Genomic DNA, 25,344 nt, shown 5'->3' with positions numbered 1-25,344 from the left:
ATTAAGATATTTCCAGCAAAAGTACAAACCTCACACGATGTGGCTTTCCTGAACAGAATATTCCGAGATATTAGAAACAAGCTAAATCCAATATGACTGACGTGTTTTAGGATATAATTGAGGGAGAAATATAAAAAGAAAAAGTGGCGAAACTGATTTTGAGTATGGAGAGTAGTAGAAACCCCGAGGCCGGTCGGACATTTCGCTCGGAGCTACCCATTCCAGTAATTATCGCCCCCACAAAACTCCCACTGCGGTCGGTTCGGGCCTAAGGGCGGTGGTACTCGGGCATATCGGACTTGATTTCACAGTACGTATACATGCTGCGAGATATAAATATCAACCAGCACAACCGAATATTGTGGACTAAATAATTCACAAGCACTTTCTTCAGAAACTGTCATTCACAGAATATCCTGCCTAGTCACTCTCCAATTGTCCAAACCGAGATAATGACCGAACTCAAGACCGACGATTCCAAAGCCCCTTCCTACATCTCCATCGACTCGGTCGACAAGGTTGAAAAACAAGAGCGAGAGCAGTGAGTTTTGATCTTTCTGTCTCATCCGTATCAGCTAATAAATGACCGATTAGTACAAGCCCCAAGGCTCCCTGCTCGACCCACGGACCCAGCCAGGCTCCGCTTCTCGATCGCGAATTACAAAAGCCACAAGCAAAAGAGATCATACGTGCGTTGTCAGCGGCATTGAACGATCTCGCCGATGAGAAGCACTGCACCAAGTGCACGGTGGAGAGTATCTCGACTCTACTCACAAGCCACGCTCGGGACATCAAGGCCGCGAAGCGGAATGGAGAGTGGTCTAAAGAAGACAGAAAAGCACTTAAGGCGGAGGTCAAGGGTCTGTTTAAGGGAGTCAAAAAGGATGTGAAGAGCCTTTGGAAAGGAGAGAAATGATTATATTCTTTTCTCGGATAATGATGGCGAGTGTGCCGGTGTACAACTAGCCTGCATGTATTTTATTTCTAGGGAATTTAGGCATCTCCATTTATCACCACAATTAAACTGAGCTCAGGAAGGAGAAAGTTTGCGATGTCATATACCTTCCTGCAGAACTGATGCTGTCAATGCAATCTGCCTGGACGAAAGAGAAAGTTCGCAGCAAGACGTAGCCGAATAACAACAACCCAACGATCACTATTGATGGGCGACAACTTGCAATGTAAATAACTCACTGTGCATCAATTACCTAGATCTATACCTATGGTGGAGAAAATCTATCACTCCCCAATACGGTCAAGACCAATCGACCAAGCTCCGAACTCCGAAGTAACTAGGGGGCGGGGATTACTAGCGCCATACTACCTGGCGAGGCAACAACTTCACCTGCTAAGCATTTCCCAGTCTTTGACAACAACGACGACAACAACAACAACAATGCTGCTCCTCTACTGCGCCGCACTCTTTGGCCTCAGCACTGCCTTCTCGCAGGAGGTGCTGCGCACCGAGCCTCAGTCCTCTGACGACTTCCGCGTCTACAGGAGCAGTTATTCGCCAGATCACGCCATCCGCATCAGGCAGCAGGATGAATCCATCTGCGCTGCCGGCTCAGCGCAGTACACTGGCTGGCTCGACATTGGCCCTCATCACCTCTTTTTCTGGTACTTCGAGAGTCGGAATGATCCCGCCAACGACCCATTGACTCTCTGGATGACGGGTGGGCCGGGCGGCTCGAGTATGATCGGTCTGTTTGAGGAGGTCGGTCCGTGTTTGATTAATGAACATGGTAATGGCACCTACTACAATCCCTACGGCTGGTCGCAGAATACGTCGCTGCTCTTTGTGGACCAGCCTGTCGATGTTGGATTTTCGTATACCGATGAGGGATATGATATCCCGCATAACTCGCAGGAAGCTGCAGAGGATATGCACAGATTTCTTCAGCTATTCATCACGGAGGTCTTCCCTGACAAACAGAATGTTCCTTTCCACCTTTCTGGAGAATCGTTTGCAGTATGAACTCGCCTTCCCAGGTACTCTAGGCATATCGGATGATACTAATCCATCTCAGGGAAAATATGTCCCATATCTCGGCAGCCAGATCGTACGCCAGAACAAGCGCTATCCCAACCAGCCCCAGGTACCACTGCAGTCATGCCTGGTGGGCAATGGTTACATGTCACCGAAAGACTCGGCTTTCGGGTACTGGGAAACGCTGTGCACGACCAACCCGGGTGTTGCCGAGCCCGTCTTCAACAGCACGAGATGTGATATCATGGCTGCCAACATGCCTCGGTGCCAGGAGGTTGCCGAGATTTGTGAGCGCAATCCCGATCCCGCAATATGCAATGCTGCAGTTTCTGTCTGCTGGGATGGCATTATCAAGTGGTATGACGAAGAGTCTTATGGAGGCGGACGTAATCGATTCGATAGTAAGTCAACAACCCTAGGTACGTGAGCGGTGTCGCATCTAGCTTACAGGAAGGCGACAGTCACGGCGCCTTGTGAAATCGATAACATATGCTACATCGAAGCTGCACGCATAGAGAAGTACCTCAACAGCCCAACCATCTGGAAAGCGCTGTCTCCGCCTAAACAAATCAAGAAATACCTGGTCGAATCCGAAACCGTTTCTCACGCATTTGAGACTTCCTCAGACCTGATGACCTCCGCGTCCAAGTATGTCGCCTATTTACTCGAGAATCAGGTGCACTACATGGCTTACCAAGGTAACCTCGATCTTGCCTGTAACACGGCCGGCAATCTGCGGTGGGCGGATTCGCTGCGCTGGAAGGGCCAGGTCGAGTTTGCCTCCAAGGCGCTGCGACCGTGGTCCGCGGCCGTTGCGGGAACGGGGAGGAATGAGACTGTTGGCACAATGAAGGAGGTCAGCATATTTGCCACGGATGGTGCTGAGATTCCGTCACGGTTTGCGATTGTGACTGTTGATGATGCGGGTCATTTCGTACGTGCCCCTCCAGTTGCTTTAGCTGGAAACGAAAGATACGGTTGATGAAAACTAATACTTTGACAGCTTCCTCAAAATCGGCCTGATGTCGCACAGGATATGATGGTCCGCTGGATTACGGGAGGATCCTTTGCATGAGCACCAATTTCTGGGTAGTTCAAATGGCTTTGTACGTCCTGTCCGAGCCGTGGATTGCTGGAACCGAGGCAATTCTCCTTAAGAGATCGTTATTTACTCGCTTGTAGAGCAGGCCTATGTTGATGCCTACATACGAACTAAAATAAAGAAAAGAATTCATGCTGTATCATTTGCAGATCTGTTCGATTAGTAGAAAGCCCAAGCATCAAAGAAGCAGCTGAGTGGAGCTTGAAATAACAACTAGCATGACGTATATTCTGAGCTGCTACCTATTCCTTTCATACAGTTCGTTGATAAACAGAGGTATATCATCTCCCACCCTCAATCTCGCGTTTCTTCGCCTTCTGGGTCTTGCCCAGCACAATGGTACTCAAGTCACCGACCGGCAGTGAGATTGGGAAGTCGACAGCCTCGAGAATTTGGGCAACGAAGATATGCCAGATCGGTAGACAAAGAGCAAAATTGAATCCTCCGGCGTACTATTGGGGAAGTGTCTTAGCACATAATACCGGGAAATCCAGAGAAAGAAGAGAGCAATAACATACCTGCTGCAATGTCGCTGCTTGTGCAGCATTTCCGAGCGCAATCTGGAAGTACATGCCCGCATACAGAGCGAATGCGATGACAAGTAGAAATAGGGCAATGAAAAGAGCAGCGTTGGTGCGAATTGAGCAGATGAGGTAGACGAAGGTGACAACGGAGAGAATAACGTAGTAGAGGCCTAGCAAGATCAGCGAAGAACACATAAAAAAAGCAAGCATGTCACGAACCGATTGTGGCGCTATATTCGGCTGTCTTCATCCCCTCCAGCCCATTGCCGGTGGGCGAGTACTGGGTGCCGGTGCCAAAATCCGGTATGAGCGTGGTTCCTTGGACAATCCAGAAGGTGCCATATGTAAAGAAGAGAGCGCACGAGAAAGTATTGCCGAGAATCCACTCTCCGACGGCGCCAACGACCTGTATCATGCCTCCGAAGAAAATAAATACAGGCCTACCATCATGTGTTAGCGTCGACCCTCCAGTCTCTCAACCCATGAATATAGCTTACAAGATAGCACCGCCATTGCCGCCGGAGCCTCGCCAGCCCATCACGGCCATCGAGGCCGGGGTCGCGGCCAGCAAGAATCCCATCAGGCAAACAGGAGTCGGGTTACCGAACGTGCGAGCCAAATTGCCCGCGGTCGGCGTCTTGGGGCTCAGGTAGAGCTTCTCAAACGCATCGCGGGGGATGGGAAGCAGCACACTCTCGCCCGTTTGGATGCGACGGAGCATCTCCGCCGTGGAAGGGTCTTGCTTCTCGCTGATGTTGTCGTCCGACATGGTGAGGAATGAGTTGAGCTAAACTGCTTGCCCGTGTACAGATGAGATCTGGGGAAAAGTAAGACGATCCCCGCACCCCGGGGGGGTTTATATTTTTTTGTCTGCGGTCTGGGGAGACCTCCCTACCCCTGCTACCCCGGAGATCCTCCATAGTCCATTCCCGAACAGGTCAGGATGTGCGGCGATCCAAACATAGTAGGTACCTTACATTGCAATTGGGTTCCTTCCATTCGCGGAAGTAAACCCTCTGCACAGTTCCGCGGTTCCACTGCCACAGTTGTGTGGAGAAATCTGCCCGGGGACTTAGCCAGAGTCGGCTGTATGCCCGGGTTTTGGCTGTGTGGTTTTCTGCAAACAACTCGCACGGCATATAAGGATCCTGGATCTGCCACGCCCAGACGGCACCATTGCGTTGGGTGGCGCCCCGAAAAGTATAATTGGAAAGCTTCCCCCAGGTTGTCAGCCAGTCTCCAACTCGTTTTCGCGTCCGGCATATGGGTCTCTGCATGCGGGGACAGCAGATTTGGAATTCCCCCCATTATTGTCTAAGCCACACACAATCCTCGTGTTGTTTGCTATGTGCCACCCAAGAAAATAGTTGAGGGCATTATTACGTCGACTGCGCGGACCCATCTCAACATGTTGGCTTTGGTGGATGACGATGCCTAGGCACGTACTAACTCCCCGTTTCTCCGTGGGGACACGGTCCTGCGAAGCCATGCAGGTCTGTCTCCTTGGACCACTAACTTGGACTGGAAAATGCTGGTCACGATTTATAAATTTTACAAATCCATGCACCGAAATTATTCCGGGACCTCCTCCGTCGCTTGCTTTCAATGCTGTCTGCGATACGTTGTCCACCGGCTGACGATGTTCGCCAAGAACCCTCTTTCACCCGTAGCCGACCCGTGTGGCTCGGCATCCACAGCGCTCTGGGCCCGATGCATGTAGATTAGCAGTAATGCAGCACATCTCGGATGCGCCGCGTCCGAGGCCTGCTCTCCTTTAGGCAGGTGGTAGATGGCGTCCCCCACATCAAACCAAGCCTCAATACCCCGGATAATCACCAGCGCTCGTATCCTCCAGGATAAGCTGGATCTGAGGACGCATCTGCCACACCGGACAACATTGATGGTCAACTGAATTTCTCAAGCTCAATGAACCAGTCCAGTCGTTTCGAAGGAGCTCGGCTGGGAGACCATTTCGAAGCGTTCTCCCCGTGACGTCGTTTTTGGCTTTTTACGTAAAAAGGGGTTTTACCGAACAGGCCTGCGATGGTGTTGCTAGTATTCGTTCGTTCACTGGCGATATCAGTCAGCGAGTCGATGGTCGCGACAATGGGGTGTTTAACTGGGGATTTAAATTGGCTGGTCAAGATAGCATTGCTGGGCGGTGTTTGCCAGAATAGAGAGTGCGTAAACCGCGCATGGAAGGGGACAATAACAAGCTCGTGCAATAATTGTACCCTTGTTATAATTAACGTAGGCAGTCGGCCCCTTGAGAATGTACCAGTTGTATCTATAGGTCCGGAATACGTAAGGAAACCGCGATCTATTCTATAAAGTTTCACAAACACCCTCTCAATATAGCCCTTTTCTATGACCAAAAACAAGGAAGTAACCATTTACGAAGATTATTCATGCGGAGAGACCGGACTTCTTCACTCCTCGGCTTCCTGAACATTGCCAGACGGACTCTGAGGGTAGTTATCCGGAGCGACGTGATTGCAGGGAATTCCAGAATTCTTTTCTCCAACAACGTTCTTGCACTGATAAACCTCATGCTGCAGTGTCGTATTATACATCGACAGGCCCAAGGTGCTGTTGACGGAGCGGAGATCAATGTTTTTGAAGTTGATGTTGGGGCAAGGGTGCAGATCTGAGCAGTAGATGGAGGCAGCAATATTGTATCGCGATGTGCCCTTGATATTAGCCCAAGTTACGTCTTCGATCTGCATCTTGGATGTATTGCAGGACTTGCTGCTAGATTCGGTGTAGATGCACTGAGAAATCTGGATTGGCAGTCCCACGTTGGTCATCTCGAAGTCGCGGAAGGTGACGTTCTTGATGAGGCCGTGGCCACCACCGCCAGAGTCGCCGTTCAAATTAGAAGAGCTCGAAGTATAAGTCCCCTGCCAGGTCTTGATGTAGGCTCCATCGGTACAGCCCAAGCATCGAACATCTTCGAATGTGACGTTCTGAACATAGTCTGGCGTCTTGGGATATTGTCCAACAGAACCAATGGTCATGCCAGTGCTACCGTTGCAGGTGACGTTTCGGACGAGGAGATTCGTTGTATTTCCCTTGGCTGCCACACAATCATCGCCATTGGTGATAACTGCGTTTTCAACGAGCAGCGTATCACTATTCCACGAGTCATAACCGTCCGTATTCATAGTTCCCCATTGGTCGTTGCTAGTAGCGTTGACAACCAGGTTTGTAAGAGAAACATTCTGGCTTTGCCAGACAAATGTTGCCCAGAACTGCGGCTGGATAATAGTCAGGCCATCGACAAAGAGGTTGGTAGAGTTATAGAAGGTCATGCTGATAGGTCTGCCGGGCTGATTGCTGGTGTTGCGGTTTTCTGTGTACCAAGTCTGTCCTTGGCCATTGTACCAGCCACCATCAAAATGCAAATTGACGTCTTTGCCTCCGAATAACCAGGCGGTCACTTGGTCCTGAAAGACAACCGAATAGGAGTTGTTGCGCCAGTAGGCAATGTCATCCGAGAAGCGAAGCTCTCCACGAACAGAAACATCGCAATTCGCCAAATTGGTGGTATTCAGAACTGAATTGATATGGAAAGTGTTATCGGTGAAGATGACATTCCCACCCGTGCCGCACAACTCAAATGCTCGGTGGATGGATGGTGAATCGTCGATTGCCTTGCCGTTGTGTTCGAGAGCCTCAGGATACAGAGTGCAGGTGGTGCCTTCATGGACGACATGGCCGGTGACCACACCGGCCAACGTCATGAGGGGCCATAGAATCATGATGGATGAATGAAGAGATCGTTCGTGTTGGCACTTGTCTTGCGAATAACCGATGGGTTCTTCACCAGCGAGAATCTACAACCTCACCAGTTAAATACTCGTTGCCAACGAGTAGGAACATATTCGGATTTATTCCGAGTCCTGACGATCCTAATCGGCCAGGGAGCGGCATTGCATCATTCCCCCCACGTCGGCAATAGGTGAGGTCTGTTCACTACGTACCACTTTGGGTGAATGGGTACCGACACGGGGTTAAAAGGCTTGACTTTCTAGAGCTCTCTATCCTTTCCCCTTGACATCGGCGATTGAAGTCGTAGTGATTCAATAGCCGAAAGTCTTTCCGACCTGAGGGTGGAGTGGACCCACCGCACATCACTATCTCTTGCAAGTATGTACCGCAATAGTGTGTAACATAGAAGTGTTCCACATTTATCACTATTGGTTAGGCACCTTTGGAAGAGAGATATTATATCTTCAAGGGAGAGGTTCTTCGAACTAGCTAGGTATAACTCTCTGAGATTGGCGGGATACGCTTGTCTGTCAGAATAGGAGATTATAAGCAATCACCGAATTTTTGCTCAGTTTAGAGTGTACTATTATGGCCTCAGTCCTGATCGGTGTATTTATCGCTCCATGCGCAGTCTGGGTGATGTAAAGAAATTCGCTTTTCCCTAGAGCAACTGCCTCTCGTAAAAATCGTACCCTATCAATTTCTGAGCCATTTTGAATTAAGGGGTCGCGATCAGCATTTTCCTTCTGTCGCGGTGTTAAGATATCATATAGGAAGCCCTTTGACAGAACCTTGCCCTGGGCGAGTGATTTTCCGGAGATCCATTTCATGGATATGTCAGACTCAGCATGCCGGACGGTCCTGAGCGGTGGACCGAGTCGGGTATGCTAGCGCGGTGGCCCCTCTTTAAACCCCATGTCATAAACCCATTGAGAAGGAACCAAAATATGGAGCATGTAATGCATTGGAGCTGTTGTACAAGAAACCTCGCCAGATAAGCGTAACTCAATCTACAGGCCGCTGTCCAACTCAACCAACCATTGTACGCAGCCGGACCCACTCTGCTGCCTACGAACGACATGGTTTTCGACCCCAAATCCGCTTGCCACACACTGCCATATCCGCTTGAGATGTCCCAGTAATGGTGGGCGTAGGCGGCCGAAGCAAGGGCTGCCGAACCTGTCGGCGGCGCAAAATCAAGTGCGGTACATCATTATTCAACGCTCTTCAGCTTGGCGCAACTACTGACCCATTGCAGACGAAGGGAAGCCGGGTTGCGAACGCTGCAGAAAGTCTGGCTTCGATTGCGAAGGCTACGTCAAGTACCACGAGTTTGTGGATTTAACAGCTCGCCTGATTCGCAATGATCCCCCAAAGAAGGAACCCGTGACGGAAACAGCGTTGCTTGCCAACGCGGATGGTGATAGTCACGGGGAGCTGGGTCGTGAAGTCCAAGCCTCGTTTATGATCAATCCTTCCTTGGATGAGGACAGTATTTTCACATCTCATCTCATCCACAGACTCTTTAGCTGGCATGAGGATGACTTGTCGCCGTACTCGGCGTCCTGGATTTCGGTGCTTTTCCGCCACCCCGAGGATCCAGGAGGTTTGCCCATGCGTTCAGTGCGTGCTTTGGCGACTTCCTACTTCGGAAAGGTACATGGTCATCAAGATCTCATGCGCAAGGGCGCAAACTCGTACTCCCAGGCTTTGCGAATTCTGCGCGGACAGCTACAGCATTATGATCAAGTCTTAGAGTCAGAGGTGGTCGTCGCGATCGTCTGTCTTGGGATTTATGAATTGGTTACCTTTACACAACCCTGGGCTTGGCTACAGCATTACAAGGGCCTAGCCCGACTTGTAGGTGCTACCCATACACTTCCGGTTCCCAGCATATTCTAATATTTTAGGCAGATAGCATTGAGAGGCCCGCATCGTCATCAATCTGGCGTTGCGTTTTCGTTACTCTCAACTGTCAGAACAAGCATAGTAAGATTCAATCTCGCTCCTCTGACAATTGCTTTCTAATTTCGTCGTCATAGTCTATTGGGCATATTGTTGATCGTAAACGTTGTTTTCTGGAAGATCCAGCATGGAAAACAATCCCTTGGGCGAAGAAAGGACAAGATGCAAAGACGCCGACAGATCGTGTGCTCGATATTCTGTGTGATATCCCTGGTATTCTAGAGGATTATGATCGGGCCTTGGACCCAATGACACCCAATCAGGCACAATTTACAGCGGAGCTTTGCACAAAAATACTATCCACGATGGACGCCCTCTACAACTGGCGGTGGGCCTGGCAGGAGGAATTCCCAAATGCAACATATCTCACAGTTCCAAACAATGCCAGTTCACCAGGCTCCATGCAATTACCTCCCAGTCCATTCCAGACAGTCATTTGGTTTCAGGATCCTCTTCGTGCCACCGAGCTGAGCTTTTACGATTCATTGCTGTTGATTCTGCAAGGAATGTGTGAGAGGTTCGGTATAGGCATGGAGCCCTCTTTTGTGCCACTCATGAGCGATCCTCTTCTTCCGATGCAGGGAACTAGAATGGATACCACTCGTGAGATTTGCAGAATGGCAGATTACCAACTCCATGACCTTCGGCGGAGCTCCGGGGCGTTTATGCTCCTATTTCCGCTCAATGTAGCGTATAGGAATCTTATCCCGAATTCGGTTGAGGCGCTTTGGTTGGAGAAAATCATGGCTTTGATTGCTGACACGCATGGATTTGAGATGAGTCGACGAGAGAATATGCCCAGGCCATAAACGAGTCTGGCTACTGATTATTTTAATATTGCATGTTCATAGATCATAGGATCGCTGTATTTCTATCTCCAGCCCCCAACTCCAAATACACGAAATCCTCTCATGATTTTTGAAATTTCCAGGGCAATTTCCGCTTTTAGAGCATTGCGCGAGCCGTGAATACTTCTTTTTTAGCCCCACTAGCTGAAGATTGCACTAGGTTAGATAAGGCTAGCGTGTAGATATTATCTCGCAGAATCAGCCAAAAGCAGTTTAGTGTAGCAAGGCTTAACAAATTGCCCCACGGTACAAATAGTTGCGTAAATGTATAGCCTCAAAGGCTCGCGGTGCAATGTTTCTTCTACAGCTTTGTAGAAAAGTGTTGCCTATATTTAAAACTATATAAGAGCTCAAAAAACCCACAAGTTCTTTTCCCTATCACTCAGTTTAATTCCTTTTTTTTTCTACTTCGGTATCAAAATGCACCTTTCTTCACCCATCATTGCCAGTTTGGCAATTATTCTTCCATCACTTGCTCTTCCAGCCTCAAGCCAAGGCAAGGGCGCAGTCCCTGGCGAGTCGTCTCTCTTCGTCAACTACGGTGGGAAGAAGACTCCTCTGGATCCCGAGTACACCAGAGTCATCCCACCAGCCAAGCATGGTGCGCCACAGTCGGATGATCTCCTTTTCCAAAACCTGCTGAGTGCAGAATGGATCATCTATTCCTTCTACCAAGAAGCTGTGGAGACTTTCTCTACTGCCGACTTTGTTAAACTCGGTCTTCCAAACACCACTTATCAACGCGTCACCGAGATGCGTGACAACGAGGCCGGCCATATTCGCATCTTTCAAGACCAAATCTCGGACTACTCCCTGAAGCCAGGACCATGCCGGTATGACTTCGGCTTGGGCAACAGCGCCGGGACCTTCCTGGCGCTGCAGGTGTATATCGAAGTCTCTAGCATGGCCTTCCTGACTGGTCTGGTCCGCGAAGCCAAAACCAAAATGTCAAAGTCTGCCCTGGTGGCAATTGCCGAGGTGGAAACCCGCCATAACGTCTGGTCGCTGATCGATGTTTGGAACGTCAGTCCCTTCTCTGGTCCTGCCGACACCATCTACCCGTACGCCAACCAGATCTTGGACTCCACCAATGCCTTTGTTCTGCCCGGCAGCTGTCCAGCCCAGAATCCAGTGTATCCCAGTCCGCGCCAGAACCTGCCGCAGCTGGAATTCAACAAAAATTCAACCACTGGTCGTCCGGGGTCAAAGATCCAGTTTGTGTTTTCTGATGTGGATAATCAGCCATCGTTTAAACTGTCGCACAATTACTATGTGGTGTTCTATCATGGTCTGGATATCATCAGTGTGCCGTTCAACCCGGTGGACAATACCTCCACTATTCCGAGGCAGTTTGACTCGTCGAGTATCATTATTGCAGCTATTGCGGATCAACTTAATGCCCCAACTGAAGACAGTGTGGTCGCCGGGCCATTGATTATGCTAGAGCAGCCAGGAACGTTGACATTGAAGGAACCTAATGCTGTTTGATGGGTGATATTCACATGTGGGACGTGTAGATGCGCAAGACTTATGTTCACTTTGATCTAGACCTGGAGATAGTTATATTTCATGAAGTACTCGACCAGTTACATACAGAAGCAGTACTCATTCTCACAGCCAGATCCACCATTTAAAAGCAATCGATCATTAAAAAGATCAAAGGAAATCGGTTGCCCACTTGATTGCCCGTGTATAGAGCGCATTAGTAATGCCGACGCTAACCCCATTCGATCCCCGCGACGCCCGTTGTGATGATGCTGGTTTCAACCACAACAAGCCACGCCTCCCACTCTTCCCGCTGCCCTCCCCTGATTCACCTACAGACACCATCAGCGGTAAGAGACTCTGAACTGCCTCAACTCCAATTGGCACCTTGTGCCTCATCCACCACTAGCACATTTCTCCCCGCAACCAGCGCGTTTCCTGCCGCTTGTACTCTGGCCTTTCACTAGGATACTTTCGGGCGTGACTGTCCCGATTATTCTGTGCCCGGTGCTGACCTTGGTCCTGCTTCTAGCCTGTTTCTGACCCCAGATACCACCACAATGGCTGTCGAGGGCACCTCTCCCGCGTCGTCGGTATGACTGCCCCTCCGATCGCTCCGTTTTCTGGCCTGTGAATCCTAGCTGCGAATTATCAAGGAGATATTGTCCACTAACCTACATTTTTTCTCTCTACTCTAGCCCGTGCCGATCGCGGACCTTACCAAAATCACCACCCAGGTTTGTCTGCCCGTTTCGTCCCAACCGGACCTGGTATCTCCCTCTACGAACAACGCCACTAAACCACAATTCTCTATTCTAGGCCTGTGATGCCACGCTGAATGGTGCCGATGGTTACGACCACACCAACGTCGCCGACTGGAACTCACAGATCATCGTATGCAGCTATCCCACAGCCCCGCTATTCTAAAACCATCTAACACAAAGCCCACTATCCATAGAACACCGTCCTCAAAGCCCTCATCTCCGCGACTGCCCCCTCCGACGCATCTTCTCCAGCGCCCTACCGCTTCACCGTGAACAGCACGATTGTGCAGCAGGGCGTGATTGACAAGTCCGCCGCGGCGGATGGCGCGCTCAGCAACGCCGGCAAGCGCGGCATGCACTCTGCCTCCGGCGCATTCTGGGATGTCAACCGTGACGGCATGTGGACTTTCAAGTACCCCGGTGCAGAGGAGCGCGGGCTGGATGTCGTGGTTAGCGTGACTTGGTTCGCTGTGAACTAAACAATTTGGAGAGCTCGTTTCTTTCTTTGTGTTCTAAAAGCGAGACTTGGAAATACTGCGCATTTTCTCTTTCTCTCTCTTTCTTGTACTTGTCTGAGCTGTGGACACGGCTAGTTTCTTGTGTACGTTGAGATTCAATTTTCATTCGATGTCATATGATTTCATATTGGTTTGCGGTGTTAGCTCCTATTGGCTTCGACCGGGGCTGAATAGTTCGTAGATGTGAGCATAGGGAAGAGTACCATGAATTAGGTACAAGGATCGTAGCTGGCGGGAAGAAGGCGATGTTTTCAAGGTCTCCAGTCTACACTAGTTGAATACAGAATGAAATCTTAATCAGAGTACAATCATCATTCAGATGATAGGTATTTCGCTGCTTCTATCTAGAAGCGCTATTGAAAGCCTGTAGAATAGACTCCATGACAAAAAAAGTCCGAAATCCCGCTGTGATAGATCAAGCAACCTCTCCAAACGCCACGCTTGAATGATATGTGTAGGGAATCGAAGAGAGAAACAAAAGAACGCTGGGCTAGAGATATCCATGACACAAAACGCCGAAGAAACCGAGGACTGAACGGGCCCTTTAGCGAGGCTCGGAGTAGTCGTTCAGCGCAACGCAGACCGCACCACGGTGGTGACCGCTGTACTGGCGAATGATCTGGCCGGAGCTGAGCTCCCACAGACGGGCGTAGTGATCGCTCGACACGGTGACCAGGTACGCAGAGTCCGCCGAGAAAGCGCAGTCCCAGACCCAGCGCTGGTGGTTCGCCAGGGTGGTCTCGAGGAACAGAGTACCGTTCGCGGGATCCATGGGTGGGCCGTCGGGCTGAGCAGTGAAGGTCGCCTGCGGCGATTCCTCGCGAGGAGGGTTGTCATTGCTGATGCGGAGCAAGTCACGGTCTTGGATCGGGGTGTCGAAGATGCGCAGAAGGTCGCGAGGCTGGTTCTCGGGCTTGGATGTGGTCGACGCAGCATCAGACCCGTTGTTATCCGCCGTGGCACTCTGGGCCTTCTTCGCCTCCCACTCCGCGATGGCAGTCTTGGCAGGGCCATACTCCGGGTCGAGATTCCAGACTTTGGCAGTGTGGTCAGCGGAGCAGGTCGCCAGGTGTTTAACATCCGGAGACAGGAGGACGCGTGTCAGATAGTCTTTGTGGGCCTGGAAAGTGCAGATGGGAATAATGCGAGTGGCTTCCTCAGTCTGAACCATGCGCCAGATGTAGACATTGCCCTGCAAACGATTGTCAGCGCATCTGGATTATAAGATAAGAGAGAGCTTACCTTCTTGTTTCCCGCGCAGAGCAGAGATCCATCGCTGGCCACGCTCACAGAGTGCACCGACGTGTCGTCCTCCGGGATCAGCTGGTGGGTGCAGACACTTTCGCCGAGGTCCCAGACGCGGACCATACCGGCACGATCACCGCTGATGAGCTCGCCCTGGTTGGGATGGATGACCACGTCGTTGACCGCAGCCCGGTGGACGTAATTGCGCTGGAGACTGCCGGTACGAGTATCCCAGACCTTGACAGTGCCATCCTCGGAGCTGGTGACCATCCACTTGCCTTCGCAGTGGAAGGCAACTCCGGTGATGTTGTTGGTGTGACCGTCAAAGGTCATCACAGGGTTGGGGTTGGTGGACTTGATGTCATACAGCTTGACATTGTTGTGACCGGCGGCGGCCAGGTAGCGCTTGTCAGGAGTGATGCAAAGACGGTTGACCTGGGAGTCTGGGTGCTGGATAGTACGCGAGCAGATGCCGGACAGGGCCTCCCAGAAGCTGATCGAACGGGAAACAAGGTTAGCGTCAGTTCGGGCCTCTCCAAGAGGTGCAGGAGCTTCTCCTGCAACGCGGAGAACATTTAAAGAGTCTACTTACCGAATGGTATGATCATACCCCGCTGCAGCGCGCAACAGCCATTAGCTTTCGCCTCTAAGGAATGTGGGGTGACGATATGGCTATCACGTTTGACTTACCAGTGCAGAGGATAACGCTCATCTTGGACCGAGTGCTGAGAAGAGGCACAGGACGAGAGATATTCGGACGGAGCTCGTCACTGTCAGCGCTGGAGGAAGCAACAGCACAGTCAGATTCGGAAGGGGAGCTGTCAGTCTTCGAGTCCTGGAGAAAGAGAAAGGAAGCGGGCGCGCTTTCTGCCATAGTGAAAAAGGCGGTGAAATGGCACGTGATATGGGAAGAAAAGGCGGGGAGATGAAAGGGGAAAAGCGTGAGGCGGAGAAAGCCAAAAGTGCCGGCAGAAATCAAAAATGATAAACACAGAGTCGTCGTGACGATGGTCATTCACTGCACGCCCTCAATAGGGCTGTATCAATAGGGGAAACGGTGAATGGCCCTGTCCGTATAAATACCGACAGTAACAACAATAGCACTGGTATTCACTGCCATGCCCTTTCCCACGCCTCTGGCTCTGCTTTACGGTCCATGACTCTGTCGAGTCTGCTCTCCTTTCTCTTCCTCCCACCCTTCCACCACTCTCTGATCCTCGTTGCCCTGCTTCCCTTTCTTTCTCATGGATGGAAACATGGATGCTCGTGAGTTTTCTCAGTTCCAGCTTTCTGGCAATTCCGCTACTGATCTGGGGCTTACACTCTCCCCCGGGTCGCAGCAACTGTCAAACCTTCAGACTGGCCAGCAGGCCAACACCTTTGATCCCAGCTTCGACTTCGAAGTTGCCATTGACTTTGAAGCCCTTGGGAACACCGACTGGGCCTTTGATGGCTTTCAGGGCCCCAGGAAGCGTGGCAGTGAGGACGCCTTTCCTGCCAACTCGACCCCTTCTGCCCTGAAGAAGCAGCACGTTGAAATGGACCAGCAGCAGACCAACACTTCCTTTGGTCTCGATAACATCGATGCTCTTTTCTGCGAACCTGCAGCTCTTGACGGTGGCTCTACTCAACCTCCTGCTGTTTTCCATGACGCGACCGCCAATCCCATCGCTTGCAACAACAGCCTTCCGACCAGTCCTCTCGGGAGCCAGACTTCGCAGCTTGCGACCATGCCTAACAATACGTCTGGTCCTCCCGGCAGCAACGTCTCGTCCCATGAGTTGCAGACCTTTTCCTACCCTACTGCCCCTGCGAGCTGCAAGGCCAAAAACAAGTTTGCCGTTGGCCAGCAGGACATCATGAACAATAACACCGGTGAGACGATCCGCCGCCCAGGTCTGAAAGCCAACCATGCTACGCCGTACACGAACACCGGCTACTTTCCTTCGACTCCCGCCCAACACCCCAAGGTCATTGCAGTCAACTCGAGAAACCTACACGGGCACGTCCTGAACCTCAATCGCCGGTTGAGCGAAATCACATCGGAGCGTGACATGTACAAGAAGGCTTTCCAGAAGTTCATGGCCCTCGATGAAGGCACTGGGCAGCCCGCGCACAAGATTCTTGAGGGGCACCTAGCTACGGCTCGCCGCACTCTTTCAATCACTCAGCGCAAGCTCAGGGAGAAGAATGAAGAACTTGAGCTATCCAAGAAGCAGTACGAGGCTCTGGGGCTGAAATTCAACGAACTACTGACAGACTTCCACCGTCTGCTCAACCATGTCCGCCAGATCACCCCCGAGTCCACGCCGGGTGACCACCAAACCGTGCACCGGATGGGCAATGCGCAGCTTCCCGCCACGATTTCGGTATCCTCGACTCAGGCTTCTCCGACTGCTGAAAGCCCCCCTACCTCTATCCATGTGCAGATGTCCGCTGCCCCCGTTTCGAATAAAACCACCATCTCTTCGTCTCTGTCCGGCAATCGTCAGACTGGCCGTCCCCAGCATGCTCTGACTCACACACCCACTTCTCCTGTGACCCCCCAGGCCACTACCCTCGTCGATTTGACGAGCGACTCTGACGAGAGCCCCGTGAGTGCTTTGATGACCCAGTCCCCGGCTTCGGCCCCAGCCCTGGACCCTGTTAACAAGTTTGCCGAATTCTACCGGTCGTTCAGAAACAAGGAGTTCAAGTGGTTGCACCAGCAGGAGCCCACCTCGGAAACGATTATCCGCGAGACGAACAAGAAGAACAAGACGGCTGAACCGAAGAACGCCATCGCCGTGCTCGACGACGACGACATGAATATCAACACCCAGCACGCCCTCTGTGATATCCAGAAGGTAATTCGCAAGGAACTTGGTAGCCCCTTCTGGTCGTCCGAAGACGGGGCTATTGCCACCCTCGCTACTCCCTCCAAGAGCGCTTCTTCCAAGACCGCCAGCTCCCTTGTGGCTCCCAATGCCACCGTCGCCAGTGTCAATGAGCCCACCCGGTTTGTCAACCGTTCTTCCCAGCCTGGTCCCAACACCATGGAGGCTTTCCCCATTTCAATCCAGGCTAATGTTTACCTCAAGGATACCGATATTGCTACGAAAAATTCTGATGGCGGTGCTACGATCCACCTGTCCGATGAGCAGATTTGCCGTCTGCTCGAGGAGGAGATGATGCGCGAAGACTGAGCTGAACGTCCTGTACACCGAATGATGATGTTTTGATGAAGAGAGTTTGTGGTCAGGGTTTGTCACAAATAAAGTGATGTTAATATTTCTTTCTGTGGTGACTAGCTGTGTTGTTTGCGCTTTCGAGGACGAGAGACGGTATGCATTTCCAAGACGGGATGGATATCATCGGAAAGTAGCCGGCGGCGTGCCCACCCGCTGATTCCAGAGCGATTCATGATCGCAAAACTCCTAGTGTTTTCACTGTGTGCATACAAATGGCAGCTTGAAATGGATATGTCCTCGTAATACTGCTGTGTAATTTTGTGGTTGATAAACTAGATACGAGGAATCGGCGGGGACAAGCTTGTGGTATGTACATTGAAAAAGAGTATATGTACGGAGCACGGCACGCATCAACGCTATTAACATCTGCATCGGTTTCTCGACCGGGCAATCCTCAACCACGAGGAGAAACAAAACAAAACGAAAAAAAACGCCGTCCTCCAATCTAACTAGTCCTCAGACCAATGTATCACAGGTGAAACCACATAGCTTTACGCGCGCAAGATGAGAGGTCGTCACACATCATTTGTATCTGCTAAAGTGTAAATGTCCAAATATGAAAGATGATATAGCACAGGGTCAACTCGACGATCCAATCAGGAGGTGAGAGCGTGAGGTTCCGCGTTGACCGGAGCACGAGTCGGATCTTCTGCTGTTCCAGGGTGGTCTGGAGTGTGGGGGTGGGAATGCCCCTCGGTGTCACGATAGGGAGAGCCCTTCTCGTGCCAGTCCACGCCCTGCCTCTTGAGCTGCTTCCTGGCCTTATGGCCGCCGCAACAGGATGCACAGCAGGAACCGAACTGCACGATAAAGGCAATGAAGTTGAACGCCGAGGCAATCCACATGAACACGAACATCTGGATACCAACGTGCGCCTTGATGTTGAGACTGGGGTCTGCGTTCGCAAAGACGTTGGCGAAGATGATCCACATGACTGTCGCAATGGCGGAGCCGACAATCGTGAAGAGGGCGGTGAAGAAGCTCAAGATAAGCAAAGGCAGCGAGCGGAGTAGGACGAAGGTGCGGCGGCGATGAGGTGGGGGGCCCATGGGCGCACCGTTGCCATCCATGGCCTTCGCCCAGGTTTTGATGGTTTGCGGAGGCCGCGACGAGACGGCCAGCGGGCTGATGAAGATCATGACAAAGGTGAACACTGCCGCTGCGAGGAACAGGCCGAACATCCACTGGGAGGCGATCTTGGCCAGATGCAATGGTTTGGAGATGTTCGACGGCAGAGCGACTAGATAACTGTGTTAGCCTCTTTGCTTGTAGCTTTTATGGTGAATAAACATACTAGTTGCGCCGGCCAACAACTCATTGAGCAAGATCTTGACCGGATTGAACGAGTATAGGGTCTCCGGCTTCGAGCAATGCGTGATGCCCTCATCATTGTAACCCTCACAGAAGTTCCACAAGCCGACCTGGTAGAAATCGTGCAATCCGATCGTACGAGCGATGGAATTGATCAGGACGGCATTGGGCACGGAGACGGGGATGATGTTGGAGAGGTCGAGGTAGAGGAAGTAGGTGTTGCGGAGGACGGGCTTGTTGGCGAGGTTGGCGATCACGACCAGCACCAAGAAGATCCAAGCTATTAGGTACAAGAAGGACCGGACGCCGCGGTGCCAGTGGACAGTGGAATCGCGCCGGCGAGCAATGGGCCGGTCTGGCGACGACCTGCGGAAGAAGGGAAGAGAGCGTTTGGAGCCATTGGCCACGGGGGTATCGGTCCCATTGGCGTTGGCCATGATGGTGGTGATGAGGAATAGGCGTGGAGGACGAGCAGAGGAGAGTGAAAGAGAAAAAAACAAGATAGCCGGGGCCGCCCAAGGGTGTCGAGCGGGATGACGTTAGGCACCCACGAAAAGTTGAAGCCGGACCCACGGGACTGGTGTTGTTATTTTTGTTGGACGAATGGATAGATGGTTTGGCAGGGATCGTTACCTAGTGAACGTGTGTCAGTTCTGTTATCTTGTAAAGTCGGCGGCGGTCGGACCAGGACAAGGTAATGAGCGGATTTAAGGATCAGCGTCTAGAGCGAGGATCGTCAGTGGCGGCGGCAGACTAGCAGACGAGACCCACAGGAGGATCATGGTCGTGATAGGGAAGAGTAGGAGTGTAGCTATACGACTCAGAAGAGAGTCTGATGGACTGAGTCCTTGTCATAGCGATTGGTCCTCTATATTCTCTATTCGGTGTCTAATTAGGGCTATTTTGGACTATACTTCAGCCTATACGTCAGCAGTCGCGGTGCTATCTCTGTGCCTGAACACTCCTCTCATTGGCCAATCGCTCCCCACAGTGGCAAACTCACGGAACCCGCTTACCTAACCCCCAACATGCGAACAAGAAAAAGTAGGCAGCAGACCAGACAGTGTTTCCTCCTCGTGCGACTGCTTCTCTCCTCGCTTTCTCCCAGGCACCATGCGACTGCCATCACTAGTGCTGGCCCTCCTCGCGGGGGTCGCCATGGCTGCCGACACCACCACCACCACCACCACCACCTCAGACTCGGTGTTTACTATGGACGGCACCGTTAAGACGGTGACCCCAACCTCGGTTCCCGTGCCCTCTGGGGAATATATCACTTACGGGTCAACCATTATTGTCAGCAACGACACTTCCATCGGGCTATCTGGCGAGGCTACCGCCACCTCGGCCACGGGCAATGCCACTGTAGTCACTCAGACCACCGACGGGATGACGGTGCTGGTAGGCGGCCACGGCACGACTACCCTTGGCAATGGCACGGCCAATGCAACTGCGACGGCCACGGCCTCGCCGTCGGCGTCGCCAGTGCAAAATACCCAGCCCTGCAACAACTACGCCGAATTCTGCAATCGCCAATATTCCAATATCACCATGGTTGCCGCGCATAACAGTCCGTTCGTGCGTCCGGGCAACGCGGCTGCTAACCAGGTGTACGATGTGACGTCGCAGCTGAATGACGGCATCCGCATGTGTAAGTCTGTGCTAGATCCAACATTGACTATTTGCTAACCCCCTCTAGTGCAATTCCAAGTCCATCTGCAGAATGGCACAATGTATCTCTGTCATACCAGCTGCGAGCTGCTCAACGTCGGCACGTTGGCAGCGTATCTCGAGACAGTCGCCAAATGGTTGGACCAGAACCACTACGACGTGGTCACGTTCCTCATGGGCAATTTCGATTATGTGCTTCCTGGCAACATCACCAACGTGATCGAGGCCTCGCCTCTGAAAGACTATATCTACACTCCGCCCAAGATCCCCATGGGTCTGAACGACTGGCCGACATTGGGGGAGATGATCATCACGGGAAAACGCGCGGTGTTTTTCATGGACTACGGTGCCAAACCGGAAGAGTATCCGTGGCTCATGGATGAGTTCTCGCAGATCTGGGAGACGCCCTTCTCGCCGACGAACCGCAACTTCCCTTGCACGGAGCAGCGACCACCGGGTCTTTCGCACGTGGATGCAGAGAAGCGCATGTATATGGCGAATCACAATCTCAACCTCGAGCTGAACTTTGGCGGTTTGAGCATGCTCATCCCCAATCTTGCCTACATAGATGAGACCAATGCCGTCTCGGGATTCGGCAGTCTGGGCTGGATGGCTGAGAATTGTACCAGTAGGTTTTCCCGCACCTCCTTTCAGTATGGCTCCATCTAATCCGTTTCACAGAGGATTGGAACCGCCCGCCCAATTTCCTTCTGGTGGACTACTACAACTATGGTAACTTCAACGGCTCGGTGTTTGAAGTCGCGGCCGAGATGAACAACGTCACCTATGACCGCAAGTGCTGCGGCATGGCCTCCGCTGCTGCGCATGGAGTGTCTGTCGCCAGCGTTACGTCCATCCTGGTGGTGGCTGCAACTGTACAGCTTCTGATGAATGTGTTTTAGCTGAGACGATATAGATGAACATAATATTGTGATTTATTTTTTGAGCATGATGGCGCTTGGGATCAGCGGTTTCGTTCTATCGTATCCAATAAACAGCAACACTTAATCTTCCATCCTATCGTGATTCTTGTAAACTCCTGCGAAAGGGCATTCCCCAAAGCGGCTAGCGCGGGACACATAATCCGCGGGAGTCAAGCACATCGCAACTCTGCACGTCTTCACTCCTCACCACTCAATTCCTCAATTCCAACCCCCCTCCTTCGAACCGGGCGACAGAAGAAAAGAAAAAATGGTCGACATCGTCCCCCTCTCCTCCTACCCCTCCTACATCGACCTCCTCCCCGCCATCCAAACCTGCAACATCACCAACTTGCCCGAGAACTACTTCTTGAAATACTACCTCTACCATGCGCTCACCTGGCCGCAGCTGAGCTTCGTCGCTGTCGTGCGCCCGCGCGGCGGGTACAAGACCGCCACCGCTGGCGGTCCAGGCGCCGCGGGCGATGTGTCGGGCCAGTACCCCAAGGTCGTCGGGTATGTCCTTGCGAAGATGGAGGAGGAGCCCTCGGATGGCGTGCAGCATGGGCATATTACTAGTCTTAGTGTTATGCGGACACATCGGAGGTTGGGGATTGCGGAGCGGTTGATGCGGATGAGTCGTATGTTCCTCCTCTCTTTTCCCTGGCTTTCTTTCGCGTGGTGTTACATCATACCCTGTTTCCATCAATGGCATACAACGGAGATGGTATGTGTATTTGCAACACAACAAGACTGACGAACAACCCGCACAGAACGAGCAATGTCCGAATCCCACCGCGCGCACTACGTCTCCCTGCACGTACGCATGTCCAACACCGCCGCACTACGCCTGTACCGAGACACGCTGGGATTCGAGGTCGAGAAGGTCGAGAGCAAGTACTACGCCGATGGGGAGGATGCGTATGCAATGCATCTGGATCTAAAGAACCAGTGGTTGGACTGGAAGGCGATTGAGAAGAAGGACCGGGAGCGCGAGAAGGCGGAGAAGAAGAAGAAGGGCGAGAATGCTGAAGAGGAAGAGGATGAGGATGATCAGGATGAAGGCGATGAGGTTGGGGAGCTAGGGAAGAAGGATGCCGAGAAGATGATTCGGGTGAAAGTTGGGCGCGGGCTTGGGGTTGGAGATTTGGTGGAGAAGAATGAGGCACAGGCGCAGTCGTGATTCTATTCCGCACTTGGAAGGGGATTCTTGGATCTTGTGTGTGCAGCAGGGGGAGGGAATATGGTGTGGATCTAGAATCCTGCTTCGATGAACACTAGAAATCTACAAAAGTTGGATACATACACGCATCTCTATCTTAGATATTGATGCAATGGATATTGCCATATCATCAACCCATACATATGATCCTAGATTTTAATGCACGAGAAGAAGACACCATGCAGAGTCCAACAACGGTCCATCGTGACACCAGCAGCTTGTGAACGGTAGGAAAGCCAGCTTCCAAAAATTAAAATCGAGATACCACGACCGGCACATCTCATTGAGTGCCAGGATCCTTTTCGACGGATGTCTTATTCGCATCTGCATCAACATCCGTAGAAGCGGAACGGGCGGCAGTACTTTGTTGCCGCTGCTTCTTGCGCGGCTTCAGCATCTCCTTCAGTCGGGCCGGTGCCTCATTCGACTTGCCTTTCTTATCAGCCACACTGTCGGACTGAGAATCCTGAGAACGGACTTGAGAACTAGAAGGAGAAGAAGGACCGCTTGACTGAGCCCCAGGGACAGACTGCGCAGGCGGAGCAGTGGGCAATGGTTTCTGCGTTTGGAGAGCAGACTCCGACGGAATCGACGCAGTGCCAGACTCGATAGACCCATCCAGAGCGAGACTCTCCAGCCGCCGGTCCAATGGCTGATCCCGCGGTTTGGGCTGATCACCATCACCAAAGCGATGCCACCCGTGCTGTCTCCGCCGAGCGCGTTTCTGCTCGCGCTGCTCGTCGCGCGCGCGACGGAATACGTCTTTGAATGCTTTCCTGGTAGCGCGCATTTCCTCTTTCAGGGCGCGGCGTTCGGTGGAATTCCGCTGTTGCTGCTCGGGTGATTCCCAGCGTCCCCAGTCGTGGGGATTTTGTCGGTGGTGATGATTGTGGTGGGGATTTTGATGGCGCCGTCCGTGTAGCCAGCCTTTTCGTTGTGAAACCCGGGCTTCGTGGCGGGATTCCTGGAGGACAGAAAGCTGCCGCCGGAGGTCCACGGCTGCATCGTATAGGGTGCGGTCATGTCGGTCGTCTAATGCCTGGAGTTGCGCTCGGACTGTGGCAAGGTCTGAGGCATTGAGGTCTGATGTTGTTGAGAGAGAGTCGATTGAGCTGAGAGAGGATTCGGAGGAAGTGGAACTGACGGACCCTCGACGTGGGCGTTCGGCTGCAGGGGTTTCGGGTGCTAGTGAAGGCTGGCCGTTCAGGTTCCTGTTTTCCGAAGTCACTTCGTTTTGGGGGCTTGGGTTGCCGATAGGTGCCATCGGGACGCCATATCCTTCCTGAGGATACTGCCCCCACTGAGGTCTTCCACTGTAGCCACCGTACGGAAAAGTCCGCTTTTGTTCTCGAAGCCTTGCCTGTTCCTCGAGCCATCGGCCATGTGCCAAGGCTTGTTCCTCGACTTGTCGTGAATAATGCTGTGCTTGCGCAGTGATTTGATCGCCGTATTGCTGCGCCTGCTCGGTGAATCGTTCACCGTATTTTTGTGCTTGCGATGCAAGTGAAGAGATCCATCCGAATGCACCACTTTTTGAAGCTCCTGGACTCTGGCTCTGAGGCTGTGGGTAGCCCCAGTGGTTCCATCCCCATGGGGGCGCACCCCCATATGGGGGCCGCTGTGGGAAGTATCCGGGTGGCTGGTTATTCGGCGGAGTACCGGAGCCAGCAAACGGCGGCGCAGCAAATGGCAGACCAAAAGGTGTACCGGGACCGCCGGGATGTGCAAAAGGAGGCATGGGCTGGCCAGGCCATGGATTGGTCGGTGATGGAGTATAGTGCCCTGACACCGGCGACACAGTATTTGATTGTCCCGGCGAAGAAACACCCGGAGATCCAGCGACACCTTGAGGCTGGGTCGACTGATTCACCTTGGTTGTAGCGGGATAGCATTTGGGGCAAAGAGCCGACGCGGGCGCAGCGTCCGGTTCGGCGACGTACACAAAGAAGATGCGAGTCGCGCGAGGTTCAAAGAAGCACTGGTTCCACTCCGCAATTACAGCCGTAATTCTTGCCCGCCGTTCCTCATCCGTCTCCTGTGGCCGGTCTTTGCGGTCTCGCTGAATCTCGGCCCTCAACTGTCGCGGCAGATGTTGCGACGAGGCTGCCAGTCCTAGCTGCGGCGGGAACAGGTGGCGTAGAAAGGTATCCCAGTCCTGCTGGGTGACCTCGTCCACTCGCGCAGCCCAGCAGCGAGGCCGTCTGGGGAAATCCTTGGCTTGGCTCCGGGGGTAGACGGTCATATGGTGGTGGAGAATGCCTCGGCTGTCGTCCAAGAGCGTTGGAGGTCGCTCCTCGAAGTAGGCGACGGCGGAGGTGAACTGTGCAGGTGGGACTAGCGGAGCACCGAGGCTGGTGGGCTGCGCAAGAATGTGGGAGCTGCTGCTGGCATACTCTGTCCCAGGCACGCTGCCGGGGCTCGGGCCTTGCGGAGAGTTGCCATTGCGGCGATTGTTGTTGGCGTGAGTCAGTAATGGGTCGACCGCCGAGTAAGGCGGCGGGGCCTCCTCTTGGTCCATTTCGAGAGATAGCAACAGGGAGTGTGGCAAGAGAGAATGTCGCGGCCTGGTGGGAAGATGTCTGTCTCAGTGTCGGCGCATGCTGCGGTGATAAGATAACGCTGTGCGCACGTTCGGAAGGCAGCAAGATTCCCGCAGGCCGGTGAGCGCACGGTGGCTGGGCGGAATTAACACTGTCGGAGATATCTCACGGGCTAAAACAGCAAGTGACTGAGCGAGAGAAGTCTGCCTTCAAGGCTGGGCTCGTTGCAAACGGCCTG

The 25,344-nt window shown here is 52.5% G+C and overlaps 14 protein-coding genes across 14 annotated transcripts; 8 read left to right on the top strand and 6 right to left on the bottom strand.

The window, feature by feature from the left end:
- Nucleotides 1-452: 452 nt before the first annotated feature.
- On the top strand, nucleotides 453-916 carry N7510_007572 (uncharacterized protein; the record flags this gene model as incomplete). Its single annotated transcript, XM_056979497.1, has 2 exons — nucleotides 453-541; nucleotides 595-916. The coding sequence occupies 2 exons, from the start codon at nucleotides 453-455 to the stop codon at nucleotides 914-916; spliced, it is 411 nt and encodes a 136-aa protein (XP_056832540.1).
- Nucleotides 917-1,396: 480 nt separating this feature from the next.
- Nucleotides 1,397-3,065, top strand: cp8 (putative carboxypeptidase Y; the record flags this gene model as incomplete). The annotated part of the gene is made up of 4 exons (XM_056979496.1): nucleotides 1,397-1,972; nucleotides 2,031-2,391; nucleotides 2,452-2,924; nucleotides 2,994-3,065. The coding sequence occupies 4 exons, from the start codon at nucleotides 1,397-1,399 to the stop codon at nucleotides 3,063-3,065; spliced, it is 1,482 nt and encodes a 493-aa protein (XP_056832539.1).
- Nucleotides 3,066-3,373: 308 nt separating this feature from the next.
- N7510_007570 (putative plasma membrane ammonium transporter (Ato3)) lies at nucleotides 3,374-4,385 on the bottom strand (the record flags this gene model as incomplete). The annotated part of the gene is made up of 4 exons (XM_056979495.1): nucleotides 3,374-3,544; nucleotides 3,611-3,786; nucleotides 3,836-4,056; nucleotides 4,114-4,385. The coding sequence occupies 4 exons, from the start codon at nucleotides 4,383-4,385 to the stop codon at nucleotides 3,374-3,376; spliced, it is 840 nt and encodes a 279-aa protein (XP_056832538.1).
- A 169-nt stretch (nucleotides 4,386-4,554) lies between these two features.
- N7510_007569 (uncharacterized protein) lies at nucleotides 4,555-4,893 on the bottom strand (the record flags this gene model as incomplete). Its single annotated transcript, XM_056979494.1, has 1 exon — nucleotides 4,555-4,893. The coding sequence occupies one exon, from the start codon at nucleotides 4,891-4,893 to the stop codon at nucleotides 4,555-4,557; it is 339 nt and encodes a 112-aa protein (XP_056832537.1).
- A 1,152-nt stretch (nucleotides 4,894-6,045) lies between these two features.
- Nucleotides 6,046-7,377, bottom strand: N7510_007568 (uncharacterized protein; the record flags this gene model as incomplete). Its single annotated transcript, XM_056979493.1, has 1 exon — nucleotides 6,046-7,377. The coding sequence occupies one exon, from the start codon at nucleotides 7,375-7,377 to the stop codon at nucleotides 6,046-6,048; it is 1,332 nt and encodes a 443-aa protein (XP_056832536.1).
- Nucleotides 7,378-8,528: 1,151 nt separating this feature from the next.
- Nucleotides 8,529-10,161, top strand: N7510_007567 (Zn(II)2Cys6 transcription factor domain-containing protein; the record flags this gene model as incomplete). Its single annotated transcript, XM_056979492.1, has 3 exons — nucleotides 8,529-8,592; nucleotides 8,646-9,247; nucleotides 9,430-10,161. 3 exons carry the CDS (start codon nucleotides 8,529-8,531, stop codon nucleotides 10,159-10,161), a joined length of 1,398 nt encoding a protein of 465 aa, XP_056832535.1.
- A 459-nt stretch (nucleotides 10,162-10,620) lies between these two features.
- N7510_007566 (uncharacterized protein) lies at nucleotides 10,621-11,688 on the top strand (the record flags this gene model as incomplete). The annotated part of the gene is made up of 1 exon (XM_056979491.1): nucleotides 10,621-11,688. One exon carries the CDS (start codon nucleotides 10,621-10,623, stop codon nucleotides 11,686-11,688), a length of 1,068 nt encoding a protein of 355 aa, XP_056832534.1.
- A 557-nt stretch (nucleotides 11,689-12,245) lies between these two features.
- Nucleotides 12,246-12,928, top strand: N7510_007565 (dynein light chain Tctex-type family protein; the record flags this gene model as incomplete). The annotated part of the gene is made up of 4 exons (XM_056979490.1): nucleotides 12,246-12,278; nucleotides 12,384-12,422; nucleotides 12,505-12,579; nucleotides 12,644-12,928. The coding sequence occupies 4 exons, from the start codon at nucleotides 12,246-12,248 to the stop codon at nucleotides 12,926-12,928; spliced, it is 432 nt and encodes a 143-aa protein (XP_056832533.1).
- Nucleotides 12,929-13,511: 583 nt separating this feature from the next.
- Nucleotides 13,512-15,086, bottom strand: N7510_007564 (WD40 repeat domain-containing protein; the record flags this gene model as incomplete). Its single annotated transcript, XM_056979489.1, has 4 exons — nucleotides 13,512-14,159; nucleotides 14,210-14,705; nucleotides 14,805-14,826; nucleotides 14,903-15,086. The coding sequence occupies 4 exons, from the start codon at nucleotides 15,084-15,086 to the stop codon at nucleotides 13,512-13,514; spliced, it is 1,350 nt and encodes a 449-aa protein (XP_056832532.1).
- Nucleotides 15,087-15,456: 370 nt separating this feature from the next.
- On the top strand, nucleotides 15,457-17,397 carry N7510_007563 (uncharacterized protein; the record flags this gene model as incomplete). The annotated part of the gene is made up of 1 exon (XM_056979488.1): nucleotides 15,457-17,397. One exon carries the CDS (start codon nucleotides 15,457-15,459, stop codon nucleotides 17,395-17,397), a length of 1,941 nt encoding a protein of 646 aa, XP_056832531.1.
- Nucleotides 17,398-18,038: 641 nt separating this feature from the next.
- On the bottom strand, nucleotides 18,039-19,190 carry N7510_007562 (SUR7/PalI family protein; the record flags this gene model as incomplete). Its single annotated transcript, XM_056979487.1, has 2 exons — nucleotides 18,039-18,682; nucleotides 18,737-19,190. The coding sequence occupies 2 exons, from the start codon at nucleotides 19,188-19,190 to the stop codon at nucleotides 18,039-18,041; spliced, it is 1,098 nt and encodes a 365-aa protein (XP_056832530.1).
- A 676-nt stretch (nucleotides 19,191-19,866) lies between these two features.
- N7510_007561 (uncharacterized protein) lies at nucleotides 19,867-21,326 on the top strand (the record flags this gene model as incomplete). The annotated part of the gene is made up of 3 exons (XM_056979486.1): nucleotides 19,867-20,404; nucleotides 20,453-21,052; nucleotides 21,106-21,326. The coding sequence occupies 3 exons, from the start codon at nucleotides 19,867-19,869 to the stop codon at nucleotides 21,324-21,326; spliced, it is 1,359 nt and encodes a 452-aa protein (XP_056832529.1).
- A 289-nt stretch (nucleotides 21,327-21,615) lies between these two features.
- On the top strand, nucleotides 21,616-22,527 carry N7510_007560 (peptide alpha-N-acetyltransferase complex A subunit ARD1; the record flags this gene model as incomplete). Its single annotated transcript, XM_056979485.1, has 2 exons — nucleotides 21,616-21,985; nucleotides 22,118-22,527. The coding sequence occupies 2 exons, from the start codon at nucleotides 21,616-21,618 to the stop codon at nucleotides 22,525-22,527; spliced, it is 780 nt and encodes a 259-aa protein (XP_056832528.1).
- A 319-nt stretch (nucleotides 22,528-22,846) lies between these two features.
- Nucleotides 22,847-25,084, bottom strand: N7510_007559 (uncharacterized protein; the record flags this gene model as incomplete). Its single annotated transcript, XM_056979484.1, has 1 exon — nucleotides 22,847-25,084. The coding sequence occupies one exon, from the start codon at nucleotides 25,082-25,084 to the stop codon at nucleotides 22,847-22,849; it is 2,238 nt and encodes a 745-aa protein (XP_056832527.1).
- Between the last annotated feature and the right edge of the window lie 260 nt (nucleotides 25,085-25,344).

Source organism: Penicillium lagena (genome assembly GCF_028827675.1).
Source record: "Penicillium lagena strain IBT 129212 chromosome Unknown utg000005l_segment0_segment0, whole genome shotgun sequence".
Classification (NCBI taxonomy): domain Eukaryota; kingdom Fungi; phylum Ascomycota; class Eurotiomycetes; order Eurotiales; family Aspergillaceae; genus Penicillium; species Penicillium lagena.
The sequence above is the reverse complement of the archived record's forward strand: the minus strand, read 5'-3'. Positions and strand labels throughout refer to the sequence as shown.